At 43.8% G+C, this 26,986-nt stretch overlaps 1 protein-coding gene across 2 annotated transcripts in view; it reads right to left on the bottom strand.

Moving 5' to 3' along the window:
* The window catches only part of MYO1H (myosin IH), a 94,319-nt gene that overhangs the window by 26,795 nt on the left and 40,538 nt on the right, over positions 1-26,986 (bottom strand). Inside the window, exons 4-16 of one of the 2 annotated variants that reach the window (XM_055096092.2) lie at positions 25,390-25,588; positions 24,151-24,231; positions 20,691-20,870; positions 17,883-17,981; positions 15,932-16,045; positions 15,116-15,187; positions 14,071-14,190; positions 11,570-11,637; positions 11,126-11,231; positions 10,429-10,509; positions 9,201-9,292; positions 5,487-5,581; positions 129-175 (exon numbers count right to left, since the gene is read on the bottom strand). In XM_055096092.2, the coding sequence (XP_054952067.1) occupies positions 129-175; positions 5,487-5,581; positions 9,201-9,292; positions 10,429-10,509; positions 11,126-11,231; positions 11,570-11,637; positions 14,071-14,190; positions 15,116-15,187; positions 15,932-16,045; positions 17,883-17,981; positions 20,691-20,870; positions 24,151-24,231; positions 25,390-25,588 (1,354 nt within the window). The remainder of the gene's footprint in view (positions 1-128; positions 176-5,486; positions 5,582-9,200; positions 9,293-10,428; positions 10,510-11,125; positions 11,232-11,569; positions 11,638-14,070; positions 14,191-15,115; positions 15,188-15,931; positions 16,046-17,882; positions 17,982-20,690; positions 20,871-24,150; positions 24,232-25,389; positions 25,589-26,986) is intronic. The other variant, XM_055096093.2, reaches the window with a different exon arrangement.

Below are 26,986 nucleotides of genomic sequence, written 5' to 3'. Positions count from 1 at the left end.
ATGACATGCTGGAGTTCTAATACGATGCATGGAAAAAAAAAATCCAGAAGGCGAATTCTACCAAAATCACTATCATGGGTAATATTTCAAAATAATCAGAAACACATACAGTTAAGTGTCAGACTTACTTCTTTCAGATGTCTGTAAAGAAGATCATTGTTTTTTTCCAAGAATCCTGTAAAACATTGAATAAAAATTTTTTGAATCAATATCTCTGCCTAAAAATACAATTCCATCCCAACTCATTGCAAAGGGAAATTCTGAAAAAGAATTTCTTAGGATTAGCTCATAGTTTCTCAACCTTGGCACTATGGGTATTTGGGGCTGGGTCGTTCTTTGTGGTGGGGGCTGTCCCATGCATTGTGGGATGTTGAGAAGCATCTCTGGCCTCTATTCACACTAGATCCCAGTAACACTCTCCCCAGTTGTGACAACCAAATATATTTCTAGATTGTATGGTTTGGGTCTGTGCCCTCGCCCAAATCTCAAGTCAAATTGCAATCCCCAATGTTGGAAGAGGGGCCTGGTAGGGGGTGATTGGATCATGGGGACAGATGTCCCCCTCGCTGTTCTCATGATAGTTCTCAGGAGATCTGGTTGTTTAAAAGTTTGTAGCACTTCCCCCTTCACTCTATTCCTCCTCCTCCGGGCATGTTAGACATGCCTGCTTCCCCTTCACCTTCCACCATGATTGTAAGTTTCCTGAGGCCACCCCAGCCATGCTTCCTGCACAGCCTGATGAACTTTGAGTTAATTAAACCTCTTTTCTTTATAAATTACCCAATCTCAGGTAGTTCTTTATTGCAATGTGAGAATGGACTAATATGCTAGACATTGCCACATATCCCTGTGGGGGGCGGGTAACATGTCCCTCATTGAGAACCAGGTCCTCAGAACTGAACTCATGGCACAAATGCTATACTCAATTCTGATGAGCTGTCGTATAAATATGCATAGTCTTTACACTAAGTATTGCACACTTGCCCTAGTCCAATAGCAAAGAAACACACATACACTGAATATGCAGAAACAGAGGGGACACTGAACCTCAAGGACAGCCAGCTGGGACTCTAAATAGATGAGAAAATTCCCCACGACTGAGAAAAAACAAACTCAAGCACCATGGCTGGTGGTACCCAACAGCATCTTCAGGCAAAGACAGACATGTCATCTCCAGGTTTAAAACTTGGCTTATCTGTCTACCTAAAACTTAATCAGTTAATAATTACATTAGAAAGTAAATGGCATTATAAAGGCAAAACCAGATTTTTTTTTTTTTTTAAGTTGGGGGAGCAGCCAAGTATGTTGTCTCATGCCTGTAATCCCAGCACTTTGGAAGGCTGAGGTGGGAGGATCTCTCGAGCCTAGGAGTTTGAGACTAGCCTGGGCAACATAGTGAGTCTGAGACTAGCCTGTCTCTACACAAATATTTTTAAAAACTTAGCTGCATGTGGTGGTGCATGCCTGTAGTCCCAGCTACTTGGGGAGCTGAGGTAGGAGGATTGCTTGAGCCCAGGAAGTCAAGACTGCAGTGAGCCACGATTGCGCACTGTACTCCAGTCTAGGCAACAAAGTGAAACCCTGTTTCCAGAAAAATGATTAAATAAAAATTTTAAAAAGGCATGAATCAAAAGTGTTTAAGAAAAAAAATGATGGCATAGAAGCAAGCTGGCTTCACTCCCCCCACAGAAAGCCAAAATCAAATAATATACCATGAGATTATTACCAGAAATATCCCAGAACCCAAATATGAGGATGACATAATTCCTGGTGCTACAGAGAAGTAGAAAAACTCAGAGCAGATGGTAAGAGAATCAGATTTCCATATCCACGATGCCCCCGCCCCACCACATCTGCCTAGCACCCAGCACATGGAAAACTCCCCACCAACACATGGAAAAAAGTGAGATCAAGGTAGAGTGAATGAGTGTGTGTGTATCCTCACATAGGTATATGCAGAAAACATTTCTATTTTCCTGGAAGTAGTTACAAGAAACTGTTTATTCTTGTGGTCCCCCCTGAAGGAGACACTGAGAGTAAAAGGCATTTGAGTTTTCCTTTTGTTCCTTTCTGTGCTGTCAGCAGTTTATAGCTCTACATGTGTATTATCTTTATTCTTTAAACAAAAATAAAGGGATTATCTGCACAAAGAGACTCATCCTTTTTAAAAATTTTTTCTTTTTGTCACTTTGCATTGAAAGAAAAAAAAAACCCTAATCGTGTTATTACTTTTTAAAAGATTCTTAGAAATATACTCTTATTTAAAAGTAAAAATAATGCTGGGTGCGGTGGCTCACGCCTGTAATCCCAGCACTTTGAGAGGCTGAGGCGGGTGGATCACGAGGTCAGGAGATCGAGACCATCCTGGCCAACATGGTGAAACCCCGTCTCTACTAAAAAATACAAAAAACTAGCCGGGCGTGGTGGTGGGTGCCTGTAGTCCCAGCTACTAGGGAGGCTGAGGCAGGAGAATGGCGCAAACCCAGGAGGCGGAGCTTGCAGTGAGCCGAGATCTTGCCATTGCACTCCAGCCTGGGCCACAGGCGAGACTCCGTGTAAAAAACAAAACAAAACAAAACAAAACCCTGTCTCTACTAAAAATACAAAAATTAGTTGGGCGTGGTGGCGGACATCTATAATCCCAGCTACTCGGGAGGCTGAGGCAGGAGAATCACTTGAACCCCGGGAGGCAGAGGTTGCAGTGGGTCAAGATCACGCCACTGCACTTTAGCCTGGGTAACGAAGCAAGACCTTGTCTCAAAAGAAAGAAAGAAAGAAAGAAAAAAGTAAAACTAATTTCAAACCAAAAGTAAAAGTGACTAAAGAAAATGAAGAACAATTAGACTTCATCAAAACTAAAAACTTCTGTGCTTCAAAGGACACCATCACAAAAATGAAAAGACAACTCATAGAATTGGAGAAAATATTTGCAAATTGTATATCTGATCAGGATCTAGTATCTAGGATATATAAACAATTCTTACAACTCAATAATGAAAAACAACCCAATCTTAGGCCGGGCGCGGTGGCTCACACCTGTAATCCCAGCACTTTGGGAGGCCGAGGTGGGTGGATCATGAGGTCAGGAGATCGAGACCATCCTGGCTAACAAGGTGAAACCCTGTCTCTACTACAAAATAGAAAAAATTAGCTGGGCGTGGTGGCGGGTGCCTGTAGTCCCAGCTACTCGGGAGGCTGAGGCAGGAGAATGGCATGAATCCAGGAGGCGGAGCTTGCAGTGAGCCGAGATCGTGCCACCGGACTGCAGTCTGGGCGACAGAGCGAGACTCCGTCTCAAAAAACAAAACAAAACAAAACAAAACAAAAAAACCCAATCTTAAAACATGGGCAAAAGATCTGCGTAGACATTTCTCCAAGGAAGAGAAACAGCCAATAAGCACGTGAAAACATGTTTAATATCATAGGTCATTAGAGAAATGCAAATCAAAAGCACAATGAGATACCACTTCACACCCACTAATACGGTTGGAAGAACATCACATATAGGCGGGGCATGGTGGCTCATGCCTGTAATCCCAGCACTTTGGGAGGCCAAGGTGGGTGCATCACGAGGTCGGTAGATCGAGACCATCCTGGCTAACACGGTGAAACCCCGTCTCTACTAAAAATGCAAAAAATTATCCAGGTGTGGTTGCGGGTGCCTGTAGTTGCAGATACTTGGGAGGCTGAGGCAGGAGAATGGCGTGAACCCAGGAGGCGGAGCTTGCAGTGAGCCGAGATCATGCCACTGCACTCCAGCCTGGGAGACAGAGCAGAACATCACATATAGAACATAACAGATATATAGAATGATATAACGCAAGTGTGGGTGAGGCTGTGGAGATATTGGAACCCCTCATATACTGCTGGTGGAAATGTAAAATGGTGCAGCTGCTTTGGAAAATGACCTGGCAATTCCTCAAAAGGTTAAGCATAGAGTTAACATATATATTTTTTATTTTGAGATGAAGTCTTGCTCTGTCACCCAGGCTGGAATGCAGCAGCACAATCTCAGCTCACTGCAACCTCTGCCTCCCGGGTTCAAGCAATTCTCCTGCCTCGGCCCCCCAAGTAGCTGGGACTACAGGCGTCCACCACCACGCCCGGCTAAATTTTTTTTTTTGAGATGGAGTTTTGCTCTTGTTGCCCAGGCTGGAGTGCAATGGTGCGATCTCAACTCACCGCAACCTCTGCCTCCCAGGTTCAAGCGATTCTCCTGCCTCACCCTCCCTAGTAGCTGGGATTACAGGCATGTGCCACCACGCCCGGCTAATTTTGTATTTTTAACATAATTTTTGTATTTTTAGTAGAGATGGGCCTTCACTATCTTGGCCAGGCTGGTCTCAAACTCCTGACCTCAGGTGATCTGCTCCCCTTGGCTTCCCAAAGTGCTGGATTACAGGCGTGAGCCATCACACCCGGCTGAGTTACCATATCTAATCTAATAATTCCATTCCTAGGTATATATATAAGAAAAATGAAAACTTATGCCCATACTAAAACTCATACCGACATATTCATGGTAGCTTTATAATAGTTAGAAGGTATAAACAACCCAAGTGCCTACCATGAGTTATTGATGAATGCATGAACAAAATGTGGCATATCCACATCATGGGATATTATTTGGCAATAAAAAGGAATGAAAGCATGGATGAACCCTGACAAAATTAAGTGAAAGAAACCAGACACAAAAGGTCACACGTTGCATGATTCCAGTTATAAAAAATGTCAAACAACAACAACAACAACAACAACAGTCAAATCTATAGAGAGGGAAGGTAGATCAGCTAGTTGCCTTGAGCTATAGGGGAAGGGGTGGGGTTAGAGGGAAACAGAGAGTGCCTGCTAATGGGTACAGGATTTGGGGGTGATAAAATGTTCTAAAATGAATGGTGGTAGCCAGGCATGGTGGCTCACACCTGTAATCCCAGCACTTTGGGAGGCTGAGGTGGGCCTCAGGAGTTCCAGACCAGCCTGGCCAACATGGCAAAAACGAACAAACAAAAAAATTAGCTGGTCGTGGTGGTGGGCACCTGTAATCCCAGTTACTTGGGAGGCTGAGGCAGGAGAATGGCTTGAACCTGGGAGGCGGAGGTTGCAGTGAGCTGAGATTGAGCCACTGCACTCCAGCCTGGGCAACAGAGCGAGACTCTCTCTCAAAATAAATAAAATAAAATAAAATAAAATAAAATGAATGGTGGTAATGTTTTCACAACTCTGAATATATTAATACTAAAAACAACTGAATTGTACATTTTAAAATGGGGTAAATGGATGATATGTGAATTGCATCTCAATAAAGTGGTTATTTACAAAAATAATAAATACAATACAATTAGAAAGACTTTTTCAAATGGCTTGAACGCGAGGTTAGGGAACATTTGGGATGGCTGTGCACCATTTCCTGCATGGACTCGGAGCTTATTGTAAGACACCAGGCTGGGCACATACATGGCTGTCACCTGTACCCCACGGCCACTCACCCTTGGTGCAGTATGTGACCTCTCCTGCATAGTGGAGGAGTCGGAACTCCATCCAGCCAATCCTCTTTCGGCCCTTTGGACCAGCCAGCTTACGGCTACGAGACAGAAATAGACACGAGTTGAACTTTCTTTTCTTTTTTGAGATGGCGTCTTGCTCTGTTGCCCAAGCTGGAGTGCAGTGGCACAATCTTGGCTCACCACAACCTCCGACCCCCTGGGTTTAAGCGATTCTCCTGCCTCAGCCTCTGGAGTAGCTGAGATTACAGGCAGGTGCCACCACACCCGGCTAATTTTTGTATTTTTAGTAGAGATGGAGTTTCACCATGTTGGTCAGGCTGGTCTCGAACTCCTGACCTCGTGATCTGCCTGCCTCAGCCTACCAAAGTGCTGGGATTACAGGCCTAAGCCACCGTGCCTGGCCCATGAGTTGAACTTTCTACTTCACTGAGACAAAATGGCACCAATAACTGAAGCAAAGAGTGAGAGAGAGACGTCTTCAATCAGTTAGGTCCACATTGAAAGCCACCACACAGGGAGGCTCCCAGGAAGTTTTGTTACTTATTTTCTGGCCATAGACCAAGATTTCTTTAAAATTAGATCCTTTGGCCGGGCATGGTGGCTCACACCTATAATCCTAGCACTTTGGGAGCCTGAGGCAGGAGGATCGTTTAAGGCCAGGAGTTTGAGATTAGTCTGGGCAACACAGCAAGACCCTGTCTTTAAAAAAAAAATACAAAAAATTAGCTGGGAGTGGTAGCATGTGCCTTGTAGTCCCAGCTACTCAGGAGGCTGAGGTGGGAGGATTGCTTGAGCCCAGGAATTTGAGGCTGCAGTGAGCTATAATTATACCACTAGACTCCAGCCTGTGCAACAGAGTGAGACCTTGTCTCAAAAAATAAAAAAATAAAATTAGATCCTTTCTTCCCATAAATGCTGAGAAATAAAAGTATAGAACTGAGCCACAGAAACACATGTATTTGCATAATAAATTAACTTTTGTTTTTCTAGGTGATGTAACAAAGAACAATTTTATATCTTACATTTTTATGATGTTGAGAGACTAAAATACTCATAAAACATCAGTTTTCAGTTTCTACAGATTCTTGATTTTTTTTTCTTTTTTTCTTTTTTTTGAGATGGAGTCTCACTCTGTCTCCCAGGTGGGAGTGCAGTGGTGTGATCTCGGCTTACTGCAACCTCCACCTCCTGAGTTCAAACGATTCTCCTGCCTCAGCCTCCCCAGTAGCTGGGATTACAGGCATAAGCCACCACACCTGGCTAATTTTTTGGATTTTTTAGTGGAGATGGGGTTTCACCATGTTGGCCAGGCTGGTCTTGAACTCCTGACCTCAGATTATCCACCCGTCTTGGTCTCCCAAACAGCTGGGAATACAGGTGTGAGCCACTGTGCCTGGCCAGATTCTTGATTTTTAAAAATGACTTTTACTTAAATCTGTCATATATATTGACAGCACACATATATTCTAAGCGTACGGCTCAATGAATTTTTGAAAACAATATGCCTGTGCAACCAGCACCCAGATTAAGAAGCAGAGCATTCATTACCAGTCCCTGAGAACCCCCACTTTGAGCCCTTTCCAGTCGCAACCAGACATGTAGCAGCATGAGTGAATTTTTACCCAGTCGTATGCATTGCATTGCAATGGAATTATATAGAATGTAGTCCTTTTTTTTCTCTTTGAGATGGAGTCTTGCTCTGTTGCCCAGGCTGGAGTGCAGTGGCACAATCTCGGCTCACTGCAACCTCTACCTCCCAGGTTCAAGCGATTCTCCTGCCTCAGCCTCCTGAGTAGCTGGAACTACAGGTGTGTACCACCATGCCTGGCTAATTTTTGTATTTTTAGTAGAGACAAGGTTTCACCATGTTGGTCAGGCTGGTCTTGAACTCTTGACCTCAGGTGATCCACCCGCCTCGGCCTCTCAAAGTGCTGGGATTATAGGCATGAACCAGCACGCTCAGCCACAGTATGTACTCTTTTGTGTCTGACACAGTATGTACTCATTTGTGTAATTTACTTACATCATTGCATGCAGTTATAGATTATTCATTGCACAGTGATATATTATTCCATTTGTGAATGTACCCCAATTTATTTTTCCATTCTTGATTCACTATGCAATTTCATGTACTTATCCTTTGCAATTTCATTTACTTATCCTTTCAGTATTCTACAGCAGGTCTGAGAAAGCCACCACCATTTACTAAGTCTTTACCATGGCCAGAGATTGCACTAGGCAATTTATGGCATCATTTACAAAATTGGATGGTAGGTATGTTAATAACCCCATCTTGTAGCAGGGAAAACACAAATGCAGGAGCATTCATTTGGTCTTGGGGCCAGGCACGGTGGCTCATTTCTGTAATCCCAGCACTTTGGGAGACTGAGGTGGGCAGATCACTTGAGGTCAGGAGTTCGAGACCAGGCTGGCTAACATGGTGAAACCCCATCTCTACTAAAAATACAAAAAAATAGCCAGGCATGATGGCGCATGCCTGTAGTCCCAGCTACTTGTGAGGCTGAAGCAGAATCACTTGAACCCGGGAGGTGGAGGTTGCAGTGAGCCGAGATCGCCCTACTACACTCAGCCTGGGCAACAGAGCAAGACTCTGTCTCAAATAATAATAATAATAATAATAATAATAATAATAACAACAACAACAACAACAACAGAGCAAGACTCTGTCTCAAATAATAATAATAATAACAACAACAACAACAACAATAAAAAAATTAGCCGGGCGTGGTGGCAAGTGCTTGTAATCCCAGCTACTTGGGAGGCTGAGGCAGGAGAATCGTTTGAACCCAGGAGGCGGAGGTTGTAGTGAGCAGAGATTGCACAACTGCACTCCAGCCTGGGCAACAGAGTGAGACTCCATTTCAAACAAAACAAAACCAAAAAACAAAAAAGAAACAAGCAAACAAACCAGGTCTTAATGACTCCAGCATATGCTCTTAAATTCTCTCCTCCTTACCTCAAAGACTAAGTTAAATGTCTAGTTGATCTTGTGGGATGTGGTACTCTACAACTGATCCGCATGGTGGTTACACAGGCACATACAAATACAAAAATTTATCAGGTTGTACATTTCAGATCTACACATATCACTGTATTTTATACCTGAATTTTTGAAAAGATTATTTCATGTACATAGACATGTCCAAAATATAATGATCACTGAATAAAGGAAGATATAAAATCTTTTTTAAAAATCATACTTGTGTCTGGGCACGATGGCTCACAGCAGTAATCCCAGCACTTTGGGAGGCCAAGATGGGTGGATCGCTTGAAGCCAGGAGTTCCAGACCAGCCTGGGCAACAGGGTGAAACCCTGTCTTTACAAAAAATATAAAAATTAGCTAGGCATTGTGGTGTATGTTTGTAGTCCTGGCTTCTTGGGAGGCTGAGGTTGGAGGATCACTTGAGCCTGGGAGGTTGAGGCTGCAGTGAGCTGTGATCACGTCACTGCACTCCAGGCTAGGTGACAGACTGAGACCATGTCTCAGAAAAAATTATAATTCATTTAGGTTTAATTTCTACTAACAAAGGGCTGGCACATCTATGAGTGGTATACATAAAGATATTTTTATGTATGAAGTAGTTGTTCTCTTGAAGAACATTATCCAAATACTAAAGAAAATGGAGACACAATCATCTTCCCCCATGCAAAATCTGGTCAAATCAAGTACGTACGTTTCGAAGTGTGCATGTTTGCCCACTTTCTCTTCCAATTTCTCCAGGAAACTCAAGTCTGTAGCAGGACCAGGCCGAATGCATTCTTCATCCTTCAAAAGAAAAAGAGAAGCCTCAATCCACAGCACCACACTCCATCAATGCCAAGTTTAAATGCTTTCACCAGCTGGAACAGAAAGTACTGGACTAAAAGACTGTCAATTCATGTAAGCGCAGGTGAACATTCTGGGGGAAGAAAGGGGCTTAATCCATGTGTTTGGCTTCTAAGATTTGATAAGGGGACCATGAAACCAGAGGGCCTGAATATCCCATGAAAAGGCAACACTCCGACCATCTGACTCAAAGTCTTCCCAAGGATACTCCACAGCTACTATGACCAGCTTAATGCCAACCTCGTTTTCTCTAAACCAGTCATCACTGACCATGATTACCATGTGTACAGACTCTTGTTGTAGAAGAAAAGCCCTCATGGAAAGAAAGGTATAAAACCAGTTAAGTCGAAGCTTTTATATTTCTTAAGTTCATTTTTCTATTTCCTATTTTTCGTCCTCAAGAATGATACCATTTAGTTGGCATCTTAAAAATTACAGGTGTGGTTGGGTGAAGTGGTTCACACCTATAATCCTGGCATTTTGATAGGCCAAGGTGGGAGGATGTCTTGAGCCCAGGAGTTCGAGACCAGCACAGGCACATGGTGAAACCCTGTCTCTACAAAATTTTTAAAATTTAGCCAGGTGTGGTGGTATACCTTTGTAGTCCCAGCTACTCAGGAGGCTGATGTGGGAGGACTGCTTGAGCCCAGGAGTTAGAGACCACCCTGGCTCAACCCTTTTTTTATTTTTATTTTTATTTTTTGAGATGGAGTCTCCCTCTGTCGCCCAGGCTGGAGCGCAGTGGTGTGATCTCAGCTCACTGCAACCTCTGCCTCCAGGGTTCAAGCAATTCTCCTGTTTCAGCCTCCCAAGTAGCTGGGACTACAGGCGCATGCCATCATGCCCAGCTAATTTTTGTATTTTTAGTAGAGACAGGGTTACACCATATTGTTCAGGCTGCTTTCTAACTCCTGACCTCAGGTGATCCACCCACCTCGGCCTCCCAAAGTGTTGGGATTACAGGCGTGAGCCACCGTGCCTGGCCTGGCTCAACCCTTTTTAAGCCTGGGAAAAAGTTCTTCCAAGAGTTGTAAGTGCCGGGTGAATAGCTCTAATGCAACATTCATTTTTCTCACCAGAATGGATATGATTCCTTTATGTCTCTCTTCTACCAAATCACAGATGATCTTGTTGTTGAAATATTTAATTGGCTCCCACTAAAATGACAAAGAGGAATGAATTCTCCAAGAAATATTTAGATGAGCATCAAAGTTGGTTTTAAATTGGTTTTCTAAAACATCTTTTTTCAAAATCTAGTTTTTATATTCAACCTTAAACAAATTATATTTTCTGAATATCAAAATAATTTCCCAGGAAATAAGCAGAGAAGGCCTAAAAATTATTCCTCAGTACTAATCAGGAAAATCTCCAATGAAATAATACTTCAGTTAAATGTCTTTAGTGGTTGGGCACAGTGGCTCACACCTGTAATCCCAGTACTTTGGGAGGTTGAGGCAGGAAGATCACTTGAGTCCAGGAGTTCGAGACCAGCCTGGGCAACATAGAGAGACCCTGTCTCTACAAAAAATAAAACAATTAGCCAGGCATGGTGGCATGTGCCTGTGATCCCAGCTACTTAGGAGGCTGAGGCAGGAGGATCACTCGAGCCCAGGAGGTGGAGGTTGCAACCAGCCATGATTGTGCCACTGCACTCTGGCCTGGGTGACAGAGTGAGATCTTGTCTCAAAAAAAAAAAAAAATTAATTAAATTAAAAAAAGAAATCTTTAGCTAGATTAAGAAATCAGATGAGAAGAAAACATCAAAATGTTTACCTCTATGCCTTCCATTTCATATTCTGCCTGTTCTGCTTTTAGAGTCCTCTCAATTAACAGTTGCTGGAGTTTCTCATTGCAGTAATTTATACAGAACTGTTCAAAACTAGAGATACAAAAGATTTAAGTAACTAAAGTTATATGAAGAGAACAATTTTTTTAAACAAATTATATTCTTTTTAGGGATGCTTTTTAATAAAGAAAAAGCAAAGTCCTCATTAATAAAATAATTTACTAAACAGATCATAAGAGTCAAGTGAAAATATATTTGCATTTTTATGGTTAGTCCACATCTAGGATGGTCTGTGAGTTAGAAACTATGTAAATCTAGAGACTTTCTGGGGACAGGGAAATCAATCTAGTAACATTAGCGAAAGATTTAAATCTCGACTGAAATCTTAAAAAAGGGCAAAAGACAGGTAGGTAGGTAATGACAAAACATACCCATTCTTGTCAAAGACTTCAAACCCATAGATGTCCAGTAATCCAATTACAGTTTTCCCGGTGAAATCCTGGTCAAAATAACACACCCCATTCATAGTTAGGTCTTTTCCTTTGTGCTACTCAGAACTGTTGCTGCTCCCCTAAACTGGGACTTGGCGCTAAAGCTCATATGTCCTCTGTCTCCAACAATGCGGAAAATCTTTGGGTGGAAGTAATTTCCCCAGCCTGCTGCTCCTGCCTGCTCAGATCCCACTGCAGCTTCCATAGCCATCACCTGTGTAGTCAGACCTTCCCCTTCGGATTCACTTCTTTGCTTCAGGTGTCCTCAGCCTCCCAAGCCCGTGTACAATCAAAAAAAGAAGAAGGAGGAGGAGGAGGAGAAGGGGGGGGAGAGGAGGAGGAGAAGGGGGGAGAGGAGGAGGAGGAGGAGGAGGGGGAGGAGGAGGAGGAGGAGGAGGAGGAGGAGGAGGAGGAGGAGGAGGAGGAGGAGGAGGAGGAGGAGGAGGAGGAGGAGGAGGAGGAGGAGGAGGAGGAGGAGGAGGAGGAGGAGGAGGAGGAGGAGGAGGAGGAGGAGGAGGAGGAGGAGGAGGAGGAGGAGGAGGAGGAGGAGGAGGAGGAGGAGGAGGAGGAGGAGGAGGAGGAGGAGGAGGAGGAGGAGGAGGAGGAGGAGGAGGAGGAGGAGGAGGAGGAGGAGGAGGAGGAGGAGGAGGAGGAGGAGGAGGAGGAGGAGGAGGAGGAGGAGGAGGAGGAGGAGGAGGAGGAGGAGGAGGAGGAGGAGGAGGAGGAGGAGGAGGAGGAGGAGGAGGAGGAGGAGGAGGAGGAGGAGGAGGAGGAGGAGGAGGAGGAGGAGGAGGAGGAGGAGGAGGAGGAGGAGGAGGAGGAGGAGGAGGAGGAGGAGGAGGAGGAGGAGGAGGAGGAGGAGGAGGAGGAGGAGGAGGAGGAGGAGGAGGAGGAGGAGGAGGAGGAGGAGGAGGAGGAGGAGGAGGAGGAGGAGGAGGAGGAGGAGGAGGAGGAGGAGGAGGAGGAGGAGGAGGAGGAGGAGGAGGAGGAGGAGGAGGAGGAGGAGGAGGAGGAGGAGGAGGAGGAGGAGGAGGAGGAGGAGGAGGAGGAGGAGGAGGAGGAGGAGGAGGAGGAGGAGGAGGAGGAGGAGGAGGAGGAGGAGGAGGAGGAGGAGGAGGAGGAGGAGGAGGAGGAGGAGGAGGAGGAGGAGGAGGAGGAGAAAAGGACCTATAGACAGACAAGAAGATGCCTATCCAAGTAAGAGGACCAGGTACCCTCAGGCCAGGGTGGGTATTTAAAGATGATGTATTTATTTCAGGCCAGGTGTGGTGGCTCACGCCTGCAATCCCAGCACTTTGGGAGGCTGAGGCTGGCGGATCACTTGTGGCCAGGAGTTTGAGACCAGCCTGGCCAACATGGCGAAACCCCATTTCTACTAAAAAATTACAAAAATTAGCCAGGCATGGTGGCATGCACCTGTAATCCCACTACTTGGGAGGTTGAGGCACAAGAATCGCTTGAACCCCAGAGGTGGAGGCTGCAGTGAGCCAAGATTGTGCCACTGCACTTCAGCCTGAACGACAAAGTGGGACTCCATCTCAAAAAAAAAAAAAAAAAGAGATAATTTATTTATTTAGTTTTAAAGGGACACAATTAAATACTCTGTATGAGTGTCCTAAGTCACTGCCTCCAAAATCATCTTTTGTGTCCTACCTCCATGAATTTTGTCACATCCACATATCCCCTCCCCATCCATGTATCATTTCTTAATTTTTAGCTTGGATTATTAAATCCCTTTTTTATTTAAATAATTCCACTTGAAAAGGAAACGTGACTGAAGCATGAGTTTCAAGGGCTATATTTTTTCTTAAATATGTTAAAATATGCTTCTGTTGAAATTTTTAAAATGTCAGGTGAATATATTACTGTTGAAATTTAAAGATTTGTGGTGGTTCATGCCTGTAATCCCAGCACTTAGGAAGGCAGCAGTGGGAAGATGGCTTGAGCCTGGGAGTTTGAGACCAGCCTGGACAACATAGCAAGACCTCATCTCTACAAAATTTTTTTTTTAAATTAGCAGGGCATGGTGGTATGCAACTGTAGTTCCAGCTATTTGGGAGGCTGAGGTAGGAGAATTGCTTAAGCCCAGAAGCTGGAAGTTGCAAGTTATGATTGCACCACTGCACTCCAGCCTGAGTGACAGAGCAAGATCTTGTCTCTAAAAATAAAAATAAAAAATAAAAAGTTTCTGTGTACACTTGAAGCTATCTGGCATACCACAAGCACTATGCACAGCACGCTTTGGGACACATTGTATAAGTCATTCGGCATGCATTCATACTGTATGCTAGACACGGGAAATGTGAATAGGGAAAGACACCATCTCTGCCCATGAGGCGCCCACAGTTCATTCTCCCTCCCAAATTCTTTAAAGAAACGATGATGATTATAAAACATCACCATGTGAGCGAGAGCAAGGGATCCAAAATGCGTTGACCAACCTTGTTAACTAAGGAGGAATTGATTTTGTTGACCAGCCAAGTAAACGTTCGTCCATAAACAGCCTTTGCCATTGCATCTCTAGCGTAGACAGAGAGTTCTAGTGTCAACGGGCAGATCACCTGAAAAGAATGACAAGGTGCATCATTATAGGTGGAAAAAAGAAGCCCCCAGAGTGTTCAAAGAAGTCTTTTTTTCTTAAAAAAAATAAAATAATGAGACAGGGTCTCGCTCTGCTGCCCAGCCTGGAATGCAGTAGCTGGGACTACAGGTGCCCACCACCATGCCTCGTTTTTTTTTTTTTTTGTAGAAATGTGGTCTAGCCATGTTGCCCAGGCTGGTCTTGAACTCCTGGGCTCAAGCAATCCTCCCACTGCAGCCTCCTAAAGTGATTACAGGTATAAGCCACCACACACAGTCTTGAACTAGTGTTTAATGATGACTGGCAAAGGATACATGCTGGGAAGATGCTACTCTTGTCTTTGGTTCATATGATGGCTCTTTCTTGAGTGCCCATGTGTGCCAGGCACTGTGCTGGGCTGCCGAGATACAGCTGTAACCCAGACACACAGTCCTGACCTTCATGGGCACACAGTTCATTTGAGGGTAGGGAGGGATGGAGAGACATTCAAAGAATCACAGTCATGTTGAAAGGGCTACAAGGAGATACATATGGTGCTTTGAGGTAGAGGTGGGAGGATCAGAGAAGGCTCCTTGAGGAAGTGACCCCCAGGAAATGAAGGATGAAGAGGAGTTAACTAGATAAAGCATCGGGAACAGTGTTCCAGCAGAAGGAATAGCATGTGCAAAGACTCCTGTGGAGGGAGGACATAGACAGTATGAGGCGTGGATTGCTAGCATTGGTGTGGTGGTGGTGATGGTGATGGGGGAAGATGAGGCAGGACACCCCACAGGATCTGGACCACGCAGGGCCTGGTGAGCTAGGATCAAAGGTTTGGCCTCCCCTGAGGCCACCACCCTGCTGTTATCGAGGGAGGCAGCAGCAGCAGGGAGGGCTGGCACATTTCCACCTAGAGCCATTTTTACCTCCTCAGTTTTGGCTTCAATTTTTCTGTGGGTGAGAGCTTCCAGAAGGACTGATGGGTGGACCCCCAGGAGCTGCATGTAAAAGAAATCCAAAATGCTATTCAGTGATGCAGTTTTACTTGCTTTTTATTATTTTTTGAGAGACAAGGTATGGCTCTGTTGCCCAGGTGGGAATGTGGTGGCACAATCATAGCTCATTGTAACTTTTTTTCAGACAAGGTCTCACTCTGTCACCCAGGCTGGAGTGCAGTGGCACGATCTCAGCTCACTGCAACCTCCACCTCCCGGGCTGAAGTGATCCTCCCACCTTAGCCTCCTGAGTAGCTGGGACTACAGGTGTGTGCCACCATTCATAGCTAATTTTTTTTTTTTTTTTTTTTTTTTTAGAGATAGGGTCTCACTACATTGCCCAGGCTGGAGTGCAGTGGCATGATCATGGCTCACTGCAGCCTTGAATTTCTGGCCTCAAGCGATCCTCCTGCCTTGGCCTCCCAAAGCACTGGGATCACAGGCATGAGCCATTGCGCCCGGCCTACTCACTAACTTATAAAGAGTTCATAGAGTATCCAGGCCCAGGGTTATCTGCCCAGACTGATCATTGTGCGTTATTACAAAACAGGCCACAATAGCTCCCTCAACCAACTGGCTTTTACTCCCGCCCTCTCCTTCAAACCCCCACTCTTTAAACCTCCTAACCAGTATCAGCCAAAACAGCATGGCACCAGATATTTGGGCCTAACTGTGGGCACCCAGCTGCCTCACTCTTCTCTCCCACCCCTCCCCCTCCTTCTGTCCTCTCCAAAAGAGGAACATCACCTTGGCTATCCACTTGATCTCGTGGGTGTCTGGGATAGTGGCACAGCCTTGGTCGTCTTCTTCAAAACCAATGTTCCCCAGGTGTAAGACACTGGCAATAATTCCAAAGAGATTCTGGGAACATGGGAAGTGTTCAGAGACAGGAGATCAGGACAGGGAAACAGAACGGTGACTGCCTAATTGATACATGTCATTAGTGGAGACACCTGAAGGAAAAATGCCCTGTCCCAATTCCACACCTGAGCTCACAGAACCAAGCCCTCCTCCTTCCTCAGAAATCAGCCCTGTTATTCACTTCAGGTGCTAAGGGAAGAGGGAAACAGCCTCACTCAGTGTCCAGCACGAAACACTTTATTTTCATATAACAACAACAAATACATAAATGGATTTTTCATAAAATAAACCACTTTTATAAAATATTTTATGGCCGGGCGCGGTGGCTCACGCCTGTAATCCCAGCACTTTGGGAGGCCGAGGTGGGCAGATCACCTGAAGTCAAGAGATCGAGACCATCTGGCCAACATGGTGAAACCCCATCTCTACTAAAAACACAAAAATTAGCTGGGCGTGGTGGCATGTGCCTGTAGTCCCAGCTACTTGGGAGACTGAGGCAGTAGAATTGCTTGAACCCGGGAGGCGGAGGTTGCAGTGAGCCAAGATAGCGCCATTGCACTCCTGCCTGGCGACAGAGCAAGACTGTCTCAAAAGAGGAAAAAAAAAAATTTATAAAATACTTTCTAAAATAAACCTCACTAATGAACCCACTTAATTTTCAAATAACATTATCTATCTATCTATCCATCCATCTATCCTTTTTTTTAAGAGACAGGGTCTTGCTCTGTCACCCAGGCTGGAATGCAATGGTGCCATCATAGCTCACTACAGCCTCAACCTCCTGGGCTCAAGCGATCCTCCCACGTCAGCCTCCTGAGTGGCTGGGACTACAGGCATGCACCACCATGCCTAGCTAATTTTTAAAATTTTTTCGTAGAGGCAGGGTCTCACTATGTTCCCCAGGCTAGTCTCAAACTGCTAGTCTCAAGTGATTTCTCCACCTCAGCCTCCCAAAGCATCAGGATTACAGGTGTGAGCCACTGCACCTGGCTTCAAATATAGATGTTTTTAAATTACATTCTGGCCCTTGAAAGACTGATAGTTTAACAATCAAAATGAAAAAAAAAAAAGACAAAAAGATGTAAAAACGAAGTGTTTATAAATTCTACAATTTGTTCTAGTTCGTACCAAAACAGAAGCCTCAATAAATGAGAATCTTGTAATTCTATGGCATCTAAATTGTTGAGACTGGACTTACTTTACAGGAGGAAAAAAACTGACTCTTCCTCCTTGCACACAATATTAGGAAAACTTAGAGTTGCCAGATAAAAGAACCCACAGTTAATATTTGAATTTCAAACTTACATTAATTTTTTAGTATAAGTTTGCCCACATGCAATAATTGGAACATGATTATACTAAAAGATTCTTCACTGTTTATCTGAAATTCATATGTAACTGGGCATCCTGTATTTTTGCTTTTGTTTTTGTTTTTTTGAGATGCAGTCTCACTCTGTCACCCAGGCTGGAGTGCAGTGGCACAATCTCGGCTCACTGCAACCTCCGCCTCCCGGATTCAAGCGATTCTCCTGCCTCCGTCTCCGGAGCAGCTGGGATTACAGGTGCCTGCCACCGCGCCTGGTTAATTTTTGTACTTTTTTTAGTAGAGACAGGGTTTCACCATGTTGGCCAGGCTGGTCTTAAACACCTGACCTCAAGTGATCCGCCCGCCTTGTCCTCCCAAAATGCTGGAATTACAGGTGTGCGCCACCACACCCAGCTGCATCCTGTATTTTTATCTGTTGAATCTGGCCACTGTATTCTGCAAACACCAAGAAATTAGGAATGTTTCCTCAGTCCCAGGGGGAACTATCAGTTCTGCTGCAAAAGCACATACCTCGAGGTCAGCTTCCGTAAAATCAATGACAGAAAAGGCGTTGGAAACAGTTTTCCAGTCATTCTTGTCACTAATGGATGACTCTTTGGCACAATGACCCTGTTGACAAAAAGTTTGAGTCACTTAATGTCATTTTTATAGGGGCAATTAAGCATGTCTATTCCTCTCTGAAGATGCAAAAGCTAGTCCTATATAATGTACTGAATTGCGAATCAAAAATAGGTTTTACTCTAATTGTCTAGCATGTAATGATCTGACAACTGTTGCTTTTTTTCAAATTTATTTGGAATTTTGTTTAAAAATCTCTGTTCTGGGAAAACATTCCAAGTTACATGTAAGTGGTATATCTTTTTGTATGTGTTTTTAAACATAGTTTTCTTATCATTTTTGCTAAATAAATTGAAGCTGTTTGTCTCAAGAAATATCTGCTGAAATATGCAGGAATATTAAAGTGCTTAAAATCAGAAACTCCTGACTCACTTAGAGATTGCCAACAAAAATTTCACTGCAGGACTAGACGAAAGAAGCCTTTCCCGCAAGGAAACAAAAGGTTAGCATTTAGAGAAACAGAGGTTTTGTGAAAATGATCACAAGCAGAGATTTTCCCCATGAACTCCAGAAGTTGTCTTTTAAATAACAGACTGATTTAAAGAGAAAACATTCTAGACAAATGTTTTGTATTATTTTGCTTTTGTGGTACAGGGTGTTCCTAGTTTCCTAATTATCTGAAGATCTGTTTTCTTAAAAGATTTCTTCATTGCATAGGGGAAATCAGATGTGTCATACCATGAAAATATTTCCTAGTGAAGTGACTGATATAAAATTTTTTTTTTACATATGTAACTAACCTGCACGTTGTGCACATGTACCCTAAAACTTAAAGTGGCCGATATAAAATTTGCAGCCTCACAAACCTTCCCGCACAACCAGCAACATCTGCTCCTGCCCCTGAAGGGATGGGTCTATGCAAATCAGTCCCTCTCCAAAACCTGTTGGTTTGAAAGCAGTGCAAATATACTGCAAAGTGAAGCCATAAAGTTTACCAAAGTCATGAGAGATCATGAAATTGGTTTTAAAATAATAGTGGCAAATTGCTAGACCCATTTCCAAAGCCCCTGATGTATAAAGATCTAGTTGAATTAATGTGGCCATAAAAAAATCTACAGGAATAAAGACACGATATATTCTGAAAGAGAAGGATTTATCAAAGGGTTAGAGAAGCCCTTGGGAAAATGGATGAGGCCTCAAATATTTTTACAAATTGACCCTTTCTGGTCATGCTATGGGAATACAATCATGATGCGACCATACAACTTGGTTGGGAAAATTAAGCCCTCCAAAAAGAAAAAAACATCACATTTGATTTATTCTTTGTTCTAGTAATTAGTTGAGTTTGCTTAGTATAAAATTAGATTATGAGATTCTTTTCATTATTTACCTTCATTTTTCTTATTTCTATTTTTAAAATACATTTAGAGATGGGGTCTTGCTACATTGCCCAGGCCGGTCTTAAACTCCTGGACTCAAGCGATCCTCCTGCCTTGGCCTCCCAAAGTGTTGGGATACAGGTGTGAGCCACCGTGCCCCAGCCTGCCTTCATTTTTCAAGGTGAACTTTTATCAAGGCTTCTTTTCTTCCATGATTTCTAGAAAGTGTTGATCCTCGTTTTATGAGATTCATTTTATAAGACCTCATTTTCTCTCTTAAATGATGCCTTCATCTACATTCTACAAGGTGGCCTCCATTCAAAGCCAGGCCAAGTGAGAAGAGAAAAATAAAAAAATGTTGGGACTAAAAAGGTGTTAATGACATCAAATGCTGAGACGTGCCTTACAATCTGGGCATTGTAGGACGCTAGTGCAGGCTGCAGAAAAACAAGTATTGCAGGGTTATATTCTGACAGTCCATTTTATAACACTAGACTCTAGGCTTGTTTATAGGAATAGCTTGAACTATTTCTGTAAGGTGGTGTGTTCATTTGGCAGCAAACATTTGTCAAGGTGGAAGGCAGGAATGCGGGAAAAGATCTTTTCAAAAGTAGTTCACAGTGGCTCGTGCCTGTAAACTCAGCACTTTGGGAGGCTGAGGCAGGCGGATCTCTCGAGCTCAGGAGTTTGAGACCAGCCTGGACAACATGGAGAAACACTGTCTCTACAAAAACTACAAAAATTAGCGAGGCATGGTACCTCACATGCCTGTAGTCCTAGCTACTTGGGAGGCTGAGATGGGAGGATCGCTTGAGCCCAGGAGGTCAAGGCTGCAATGAGCCATTATTATGCTACTGCACTCCAGCCTGGAGGACAGAGTGAGAACCTGTCCCAGAAAAAGAAAAAAAAAAAAGGTAGTTTGAAAGCAGAATGAGATAGCATAGGTTTGGGACATAGTTGGACAGTGAGTTTCTATCACATCCAGATCAGCGCTCCTCACTTTGGCTGTACGCTAAATCACCAGGAGGACATTTAAAATAATTCTGATGCCCAGGTCCTACCCAGACCAATGAAATCTGAATCTCTGGAGGGTATGGCCCAGGCATTTGTGTTTTTAAAGGGCTCTTCAGGTGATTCTAGTTTCAGCCAGGGATGAGAACCACTTACCTAGACATTGGTTACTTTACCAAGGTGATATAGCTGCCAGGCATAAGAGGAGATGGATTAGATTGCTTGTGATATATATATATGGAGAAATCAGCCAATAGGACACATAGCAGGATGGTAATAGAATGTCTCAAACATCCTACAGGAGCACGTAGAAACACCTCTGATCCCCTGCTCCAAAGAGTCACCAAAGCCAGGCGCTGGTCCTTCCCACCTGTGAGAGGTATTTATACAGCTGGGGGTCTCGCTTGAGTCCCAGGTAAGACAGGCGCTCCTCTTCGCCACCTGCCAGCAGCTGGTAGAAGATGTGGAAATTCCGCTCGCCTTCGTTTTGGTAGACAACTCGGGACTTCTCTATCAAGTAACTGATGATATGCCCACCTACGGGAATGCCCTTCAAAACAGAACAAAAATTGCAGCAGTGACAACAATCAAACCACTCTCTTCCTGGCATCTCCTGATGGCCCGAAGTTCTAAGTTTGAATGAAGTCTGATCTGATCAATCTTCTTTCTTTTTTTTGGACATATCAATCTTCTGTCATTAGTATTTCCTGGGTTCTGTTTACAAAAATTTTTGCTTACCCCAAGAAACTATCATGAAGATAGTTTCTATGTCTTTTTCTAGAAGCATGATTGTTTAGGATAATGATCCCTCACTATTTAATTTTTGTATATGCAGAGGGGTAGTGGTCAAAGGTCTTTTTATTCATGTTGATATCCAGTTGATCTGTGCCATTTATTGGAAGATGATCTTTTCTCTACTGAATCATAGTGATGGTTTCGTTGTAAATCAGCTGACTGTACATGTGAACTCTATCCTTTCTGGACTTTATTCTGATCCATTGTCTTCTTTATCTATCCTTGTGTCAATATCACACTGTCTTAATTAATATTTTCAATAATATATCCAATAAAGGATTTTTATTCCAGTATATATAAAGATTCTTGCAAATCAATAGGAAAGAATTGACAACCCAATTAAAAACGGGCAAAAGACTTGAATGAAAAAGAAAGCCTTTAAGTGGCCAAGAAGCAAAATGTCATTAATCACCAGGGAGATACAAACTTAAATCACAGTGAAAAACCACTATATCCCACCAGAATTTCTCAAAAGGATGAACAATATAAATGTTGGCAAGGGTATGGAGCAACCGGAACCATCATTAATTATCCTAACACTGCTTTGCTGGTAAGAACCCCACAATTCCACTTCTTTAATCCAATGTAAATCTACTAAAGGGCATGTGCAAGGATGTTCAAAGTGCTATATGTCACGGTCCTAAATTGCAAACAGCCCAAATGTCCATCAAAAGTAGAACAGATAAGTTGTGACATAGTCATATAATCAAAAAGTGAACAACTGCTACATGCAAGGACATGGATGAATCTGACAGATACGTTGATTGAAAGAAGCCAGGCACAAAATAGAACATACTGTGTAATTTCATTCATATGCACTTCAATGACCAGTGAAATGAACCTGTGATCACAGAGGTCAGAACAGTGGGCAGTGGGAAGGGGGAGTGTGTTGGGGAAGGGCAGGAAAAGCTTTTGGATGTTAGAATTTTTAAGAGATAGGGTCTTGCTCTGTTGCCCAGGCTGGAGTGCTGTGGCCTGATCATGGCTCACTATAACCTCAAATGCCTGGGCTCAAGCAATTCTCCCACCTCAGCCTCCCAAGTAACTGGGACTATAGGCATGCACCACTGTGCCTTACTATTTTGTTTTTGTTTTTTGTAAAGACGGGGGTCTCACTATGTTGCCCAGGCTGGTCTTGAACTCCTAGACTCAAGCAATCCTCCCACCTCGACCTCCCAAAGTGCTGGGATTACAGGTGTGAGTCACCATGCCTGGCCTTCAGATGCTAGCTTTTTTTTTTTTTTTTTTTTTTTTTTTGAGACAGAGTCTCACTCTCTTGCTCAGGCTGGAGTGCAGTGGCACAATCTGGGCTCACTGCAACCTCTGCCTCCCAAGTTCAAGTGTTTCTCATGCCTCAGCCTCCTGAGTAGCTGGGACTACAGGTGTGCGCCACCACACTCGGCTAATTTTCATATTTTTATTAGAGACAGGGTTTCACCATGTTGGCCAGGCTGGTCTCGAACTCCTGACCTTGGGTGATCTGCCCACCTCGGTCTCCCAAAGGGCTGGGATTACAGGTGTGAGCCACCAGGCCTGGCCTGGATGCTAGAAATTTTTATGTCTTGATCTGGGTGGTGGTTACAGAGGTGGACACATACATAAAAATTCACTGGGCTATCCTCATGTTTTACGGCCTTTTCAGTATATGTGTTGAAGTTTCAAAAAAATTTTCAAATATGCATAGCTATTAAATTTCTTTCCAAATCTACTCCACCAGAGGCCCACATCCCAGCCTCTGGGAAATCCTTGAGCCAGTTTGTCCTCAACATTGAGCTCCGTGCTCATACAGCTGCTGCTCCCCCATGTGTCATTTTACCACTTGGAATTATGAGCCCTTGAGAATTCTGCCTTCCTTTCCTGCTTGCCTTAGCCCCACTTCTGTGTCTAACACAGCTACGCTCATTCACCTACACATTGTCCATGGCTGCTTTCATGCTACAAGAGTGGACTTGGGTCATTGCGACTGTATGGCTGAATGGCTCACAAAGCCTAAAATACTTACTATCTGGCTGTATCCGAAAAAGAGTGCTGGCCCCTGCCAGGTAAGCAGGCATGCCTAAACAATATATTGTTTACTTGTGTCTTTTTTTTTTTTTTTTTTTTTTTGAGAGGAAGTTTCGCTCTTGTTGCCCGGGCTGGAGTGCAGTGGTGCCAACTGCAACCTCCACCTCCCAGGTTCAAGCAATTCTCCTGCCTCAGCCTTCTGAGTAGCTGGGATTACAGGCACACACCACCATGAATGGCTAATTTTTTGTATTTTTTTTTTTAGAGATGGGGTTTCACAATGTTGACCAGGCTGGTCTTGAACTCCTGAGCTCAGGTAATCCACCCACCTTGGCCTCTCAAATTGCTGGGATTACAGGCATGAGCCACTGCATCCGGCCCTTGTGATTTGTTTTTAAGCTTAATGGAAAAAATGATATCATGCTGGCATACAGTATGTTCCCAAGACCCATCCACATGAGGTGTAGCTGTGGTTCGTTTGCTCTCTGCAGTGTAATGCCTGTTGGTGTGAACACACCACAGTGTAGTCATTCTCCTGTCGATGGACATTTCAGTTCTCTCCAGATGTGTTGGTGCTGTTCAGTCCGTTTACTTGCTCATGATGATGAGCAGTGCTCTTATGGACATGCTTACGCATCTGTAGAGATATCTCTGGGAGCGGGATGGTTGCACCTTAGATTATGTTTTTTCAGCTTCTTAAGATAGCATCATATCTCTGGTACAACCCATTTTCCAATAATTTTCCAATATTTTACACCCCACCAGCAATGTGTAAGAATTCCTTATGATCCATATCTTCATCAACACCTGGTATAGATCAGACTTTTTAGTTTTTGCCCATCCAGATGGTATAAAATGTTATCTCATTGTGGTCTTTATTTGCATTTCCTAAAACAAGCACTAACCCTGGATATTTTTTTAAATAGCTTGAGCCAAAAAATGCTGTTCTCCCCTTAAGGGGCCTTGGCTTGGGTTCCGTCACTGGCAAAATAAGGGGTCCCCATGAACCAGTAATAGGAGCTTCAGTGTACCTGAAAATCAAATTGTATATCCATGTATTTCCCAAATCTGCTGGAGTTGTCATTCCGGAGCGTTCTGGCATTTCCAAAAGCCTTGGAATACAAAGTGTCATTCACTGTCATTTAAGCTCACCATGCGTGTCAAATTTCTGACCCCAAATAATACACTTATTACAAAAATGGAGGAGAGAGAGCGGAAGGAGCCAGGGAGGAAAGGCATGCTTTATCTTCTAAGAAGGAATCGCTAACTACAGAGAATTTAATGCCAAACACTAGATCTGGACCCGGGGAGAAAAGGGGAACAATATCTTCTTCCTAGAATCCAATTAGGAATATATTGGAAATGGTCTCAGGAGGGGTACATAGAACCCTAGCCCCATGCTGTTCTAGAAGGTACAGTGGACAGCCCCCATCGCCAGACCCCTTTTTATACCACGTTGCTCTGCTCAAAGGGTCCACTGGGAAAATTCCTTCAACTATAAACATCTTCATTTATAGAAAGGGCCACAAAAACACAGGAGAAAATGACTTGTTCAGCAAGTCAGTGAATTGCAATAGTGGAAGTAATCATAACCAAAATAATTTTAACTCAATAATAAGAAAACTATTAATAAATAATACATTATTTTTGGTGCTTCCTAATTCTGCTGTGTGTTTTTTGTGCATCTGTTTCACTTAAGCCTCAAAACTTCTTAGGCTGGGTGTGGTGGCTCACGCCTGTAATTACAGCACTTTGGGAGGCTGATGCAGGGAAGGTCACCTGAGGTCAGGAGTTCCAGATCAGCCTGACCAACATGGCGAAACCCCGTCTCTACTAAAAATGCAAAAATTAGCTGGGAATGATGGTACATGCCTATCATCCCAAGTACATCCCAAGTACAGCTACTTGGGAAGCTGAAGCAGGAGAATTGCTTAAACTCAGGAGGCGGAGGTTTCTGTGAGCCGAGATTGTGCCACTGTACTCCAGGCCTGGGTGACGGAGAGAGACTCCGTCTCGAAAAAAAAAAAAAAAAAAAACAACGAAAACAAAACAAAAACCAAATGTCTTAAAAGGTAGGTACTATAAGCAGACCCATTCAACAAATGGGGAAATGGGCTTAGTTCCAGGTCACACCCTTTACTGTGACACTATCTGTGTGACCTCTTTTCTTAACAGTGACCTGCCCATTTTGACTGACCTGCCCAGACAGGATTTGTCTCACTTAGTGACCTCCCTGAACTCCCTTCGACTGGTCCCCAGAGATCGCTTACCTCCAGCACTGGGTTGGAGAACAGCAGTCTGTCACGGGCTATTTGTAGTGACTGGGTCATTGGGCAGGTCACTGCAAAATACTCAAGAATTTTCTTGGAGGCCTCTGTTTTCCCTGCCCCACTCTCTCCAGAAATGAGGATGAAATGGTTATTTAGTTCAGCACACATCATTCGGTAAGCGTTGTCGGCTATAGCGTAGCTGGAGGAGGAGTGAGACGGAAACAAATTGGTTTTAATGGTACTTCCCTTGACTCTGACACCCACCAAAGAAGAAAAATGAGGTGCTCCATCTCCAGGAAGCCACATCCAGACTGTGGTACAAGGACAATGAGCTCAAACACATATCAAACCCTTTCCATAGGTGGGGCACAGTGGCTCATGCTTGTAATCCCAGCACTCTGGGAAGCTGAGGCGGGTGGATCACTTGAGGTCAGGAGTTCGAGACTAGCCTGGCCAACATGATGAAACCCCTTCTGTACTAAAAAAAAGATACAAAAATTAGCCAGGTATGGTGGTGCACGCTTGTAATCCCAGCTACTCGGGAGGCTGAGGCAGGAGAATTGCTTGAACCCGGGAGGCAGAAGTTGCAGTGAGCCAAGATTACGCCATTGCACTCCAGGCTGGGCAACAGAGCAAGACTCTGTCTCAAAAACAACAACAACAACAACAACAACAACACAAACCAACAAAAAACAAAACCAAAAAACCCAAACCCGAAAAACAAAAAAACAAAAAATCCTCTACCACGACCCACTGACTAATCAGATATAGAGTGTACTAGATATCAAAACTCAAATAGTAGAAGAGCTAAAAGGAAGAATTTGAGAATTTTTTTTTTTTTTTGAGATGGAGTCTCGCTCTGTCGCCCAGGCCAGAGTGCAGTAGCACGATCTGAGCTCATTGCAACCTCTGCCTCCCAAGTTCAAGCGATTCTCATGCCACAGTCTCCCGAGTAGCTGGGATTATAAGTGCGCACTACCACGCCTGGCTAATTTTTTTATTTTTAGTAGAGACGGGGTTTCACCATGTTGATCAGGCTGGTCTGGAACTCCTGACCTCGTGATCCACCTGCCTCAGCCTCCCAAAGTGCTGGGATTACAGGTGTGAGCCACCGCGCCTGGCCTGAAAATATTTTTTAAAGTTCACCAAATTTATGTTTTTAATCCATCAACATGTTTTATAAGAATAAGCCAGCTACTAAGTTACATCTCCAAGAGACGTTCTATTAACTCTAGGTGAAAATAACAATCTTGTCTAAATACTAAATAATTCAATTCAATAAATAGAGTAAGATCTCATGTATTTTTTCCCTCAAAACCTAGAATACTAAAAATGGAGTGGCAGGAAACCAAAGAGATTAACAAACTTCAGTGATATCTTTAGGACAAGAGGTAAAACTATGAGAAGCGTTTTATCTTCAAGATCAGACACCAAAGCATGAAGGTATCCCAGGAATATAACCTGAATACCAGGCAGAGTTCCAAAGCCATTTCGGCTTTTAATACATGGTGGTGGCTGGGCATGGTGGCTCACACCCTGTAATCCCAGCACTTTCGGAGGCTGAGGCAGGCAGATCGCTAGAGCCCCAGGAGTTCGA

The sequence above is a fragment of the Pan paniscus genome, chromosome 10 (assembly GCF_029289425.2).
Source record: "Pan paniscus chromosome 10, NHGRI_mPanPan1-v2.0_pri, whole genome shotgun sequence".
In the NCBI taxonomy this organism is placed as follows: domain Eukaryota; kingdom Metazoa; phylum Chordata; class Mammalia; order Primates; family Hominidae; genus Pan; species Pan paniscus.
Note: the sequence above shows the minus strand (reverse complement) of the source record. Positions and strands in the feature narration are given on the sequence as shown.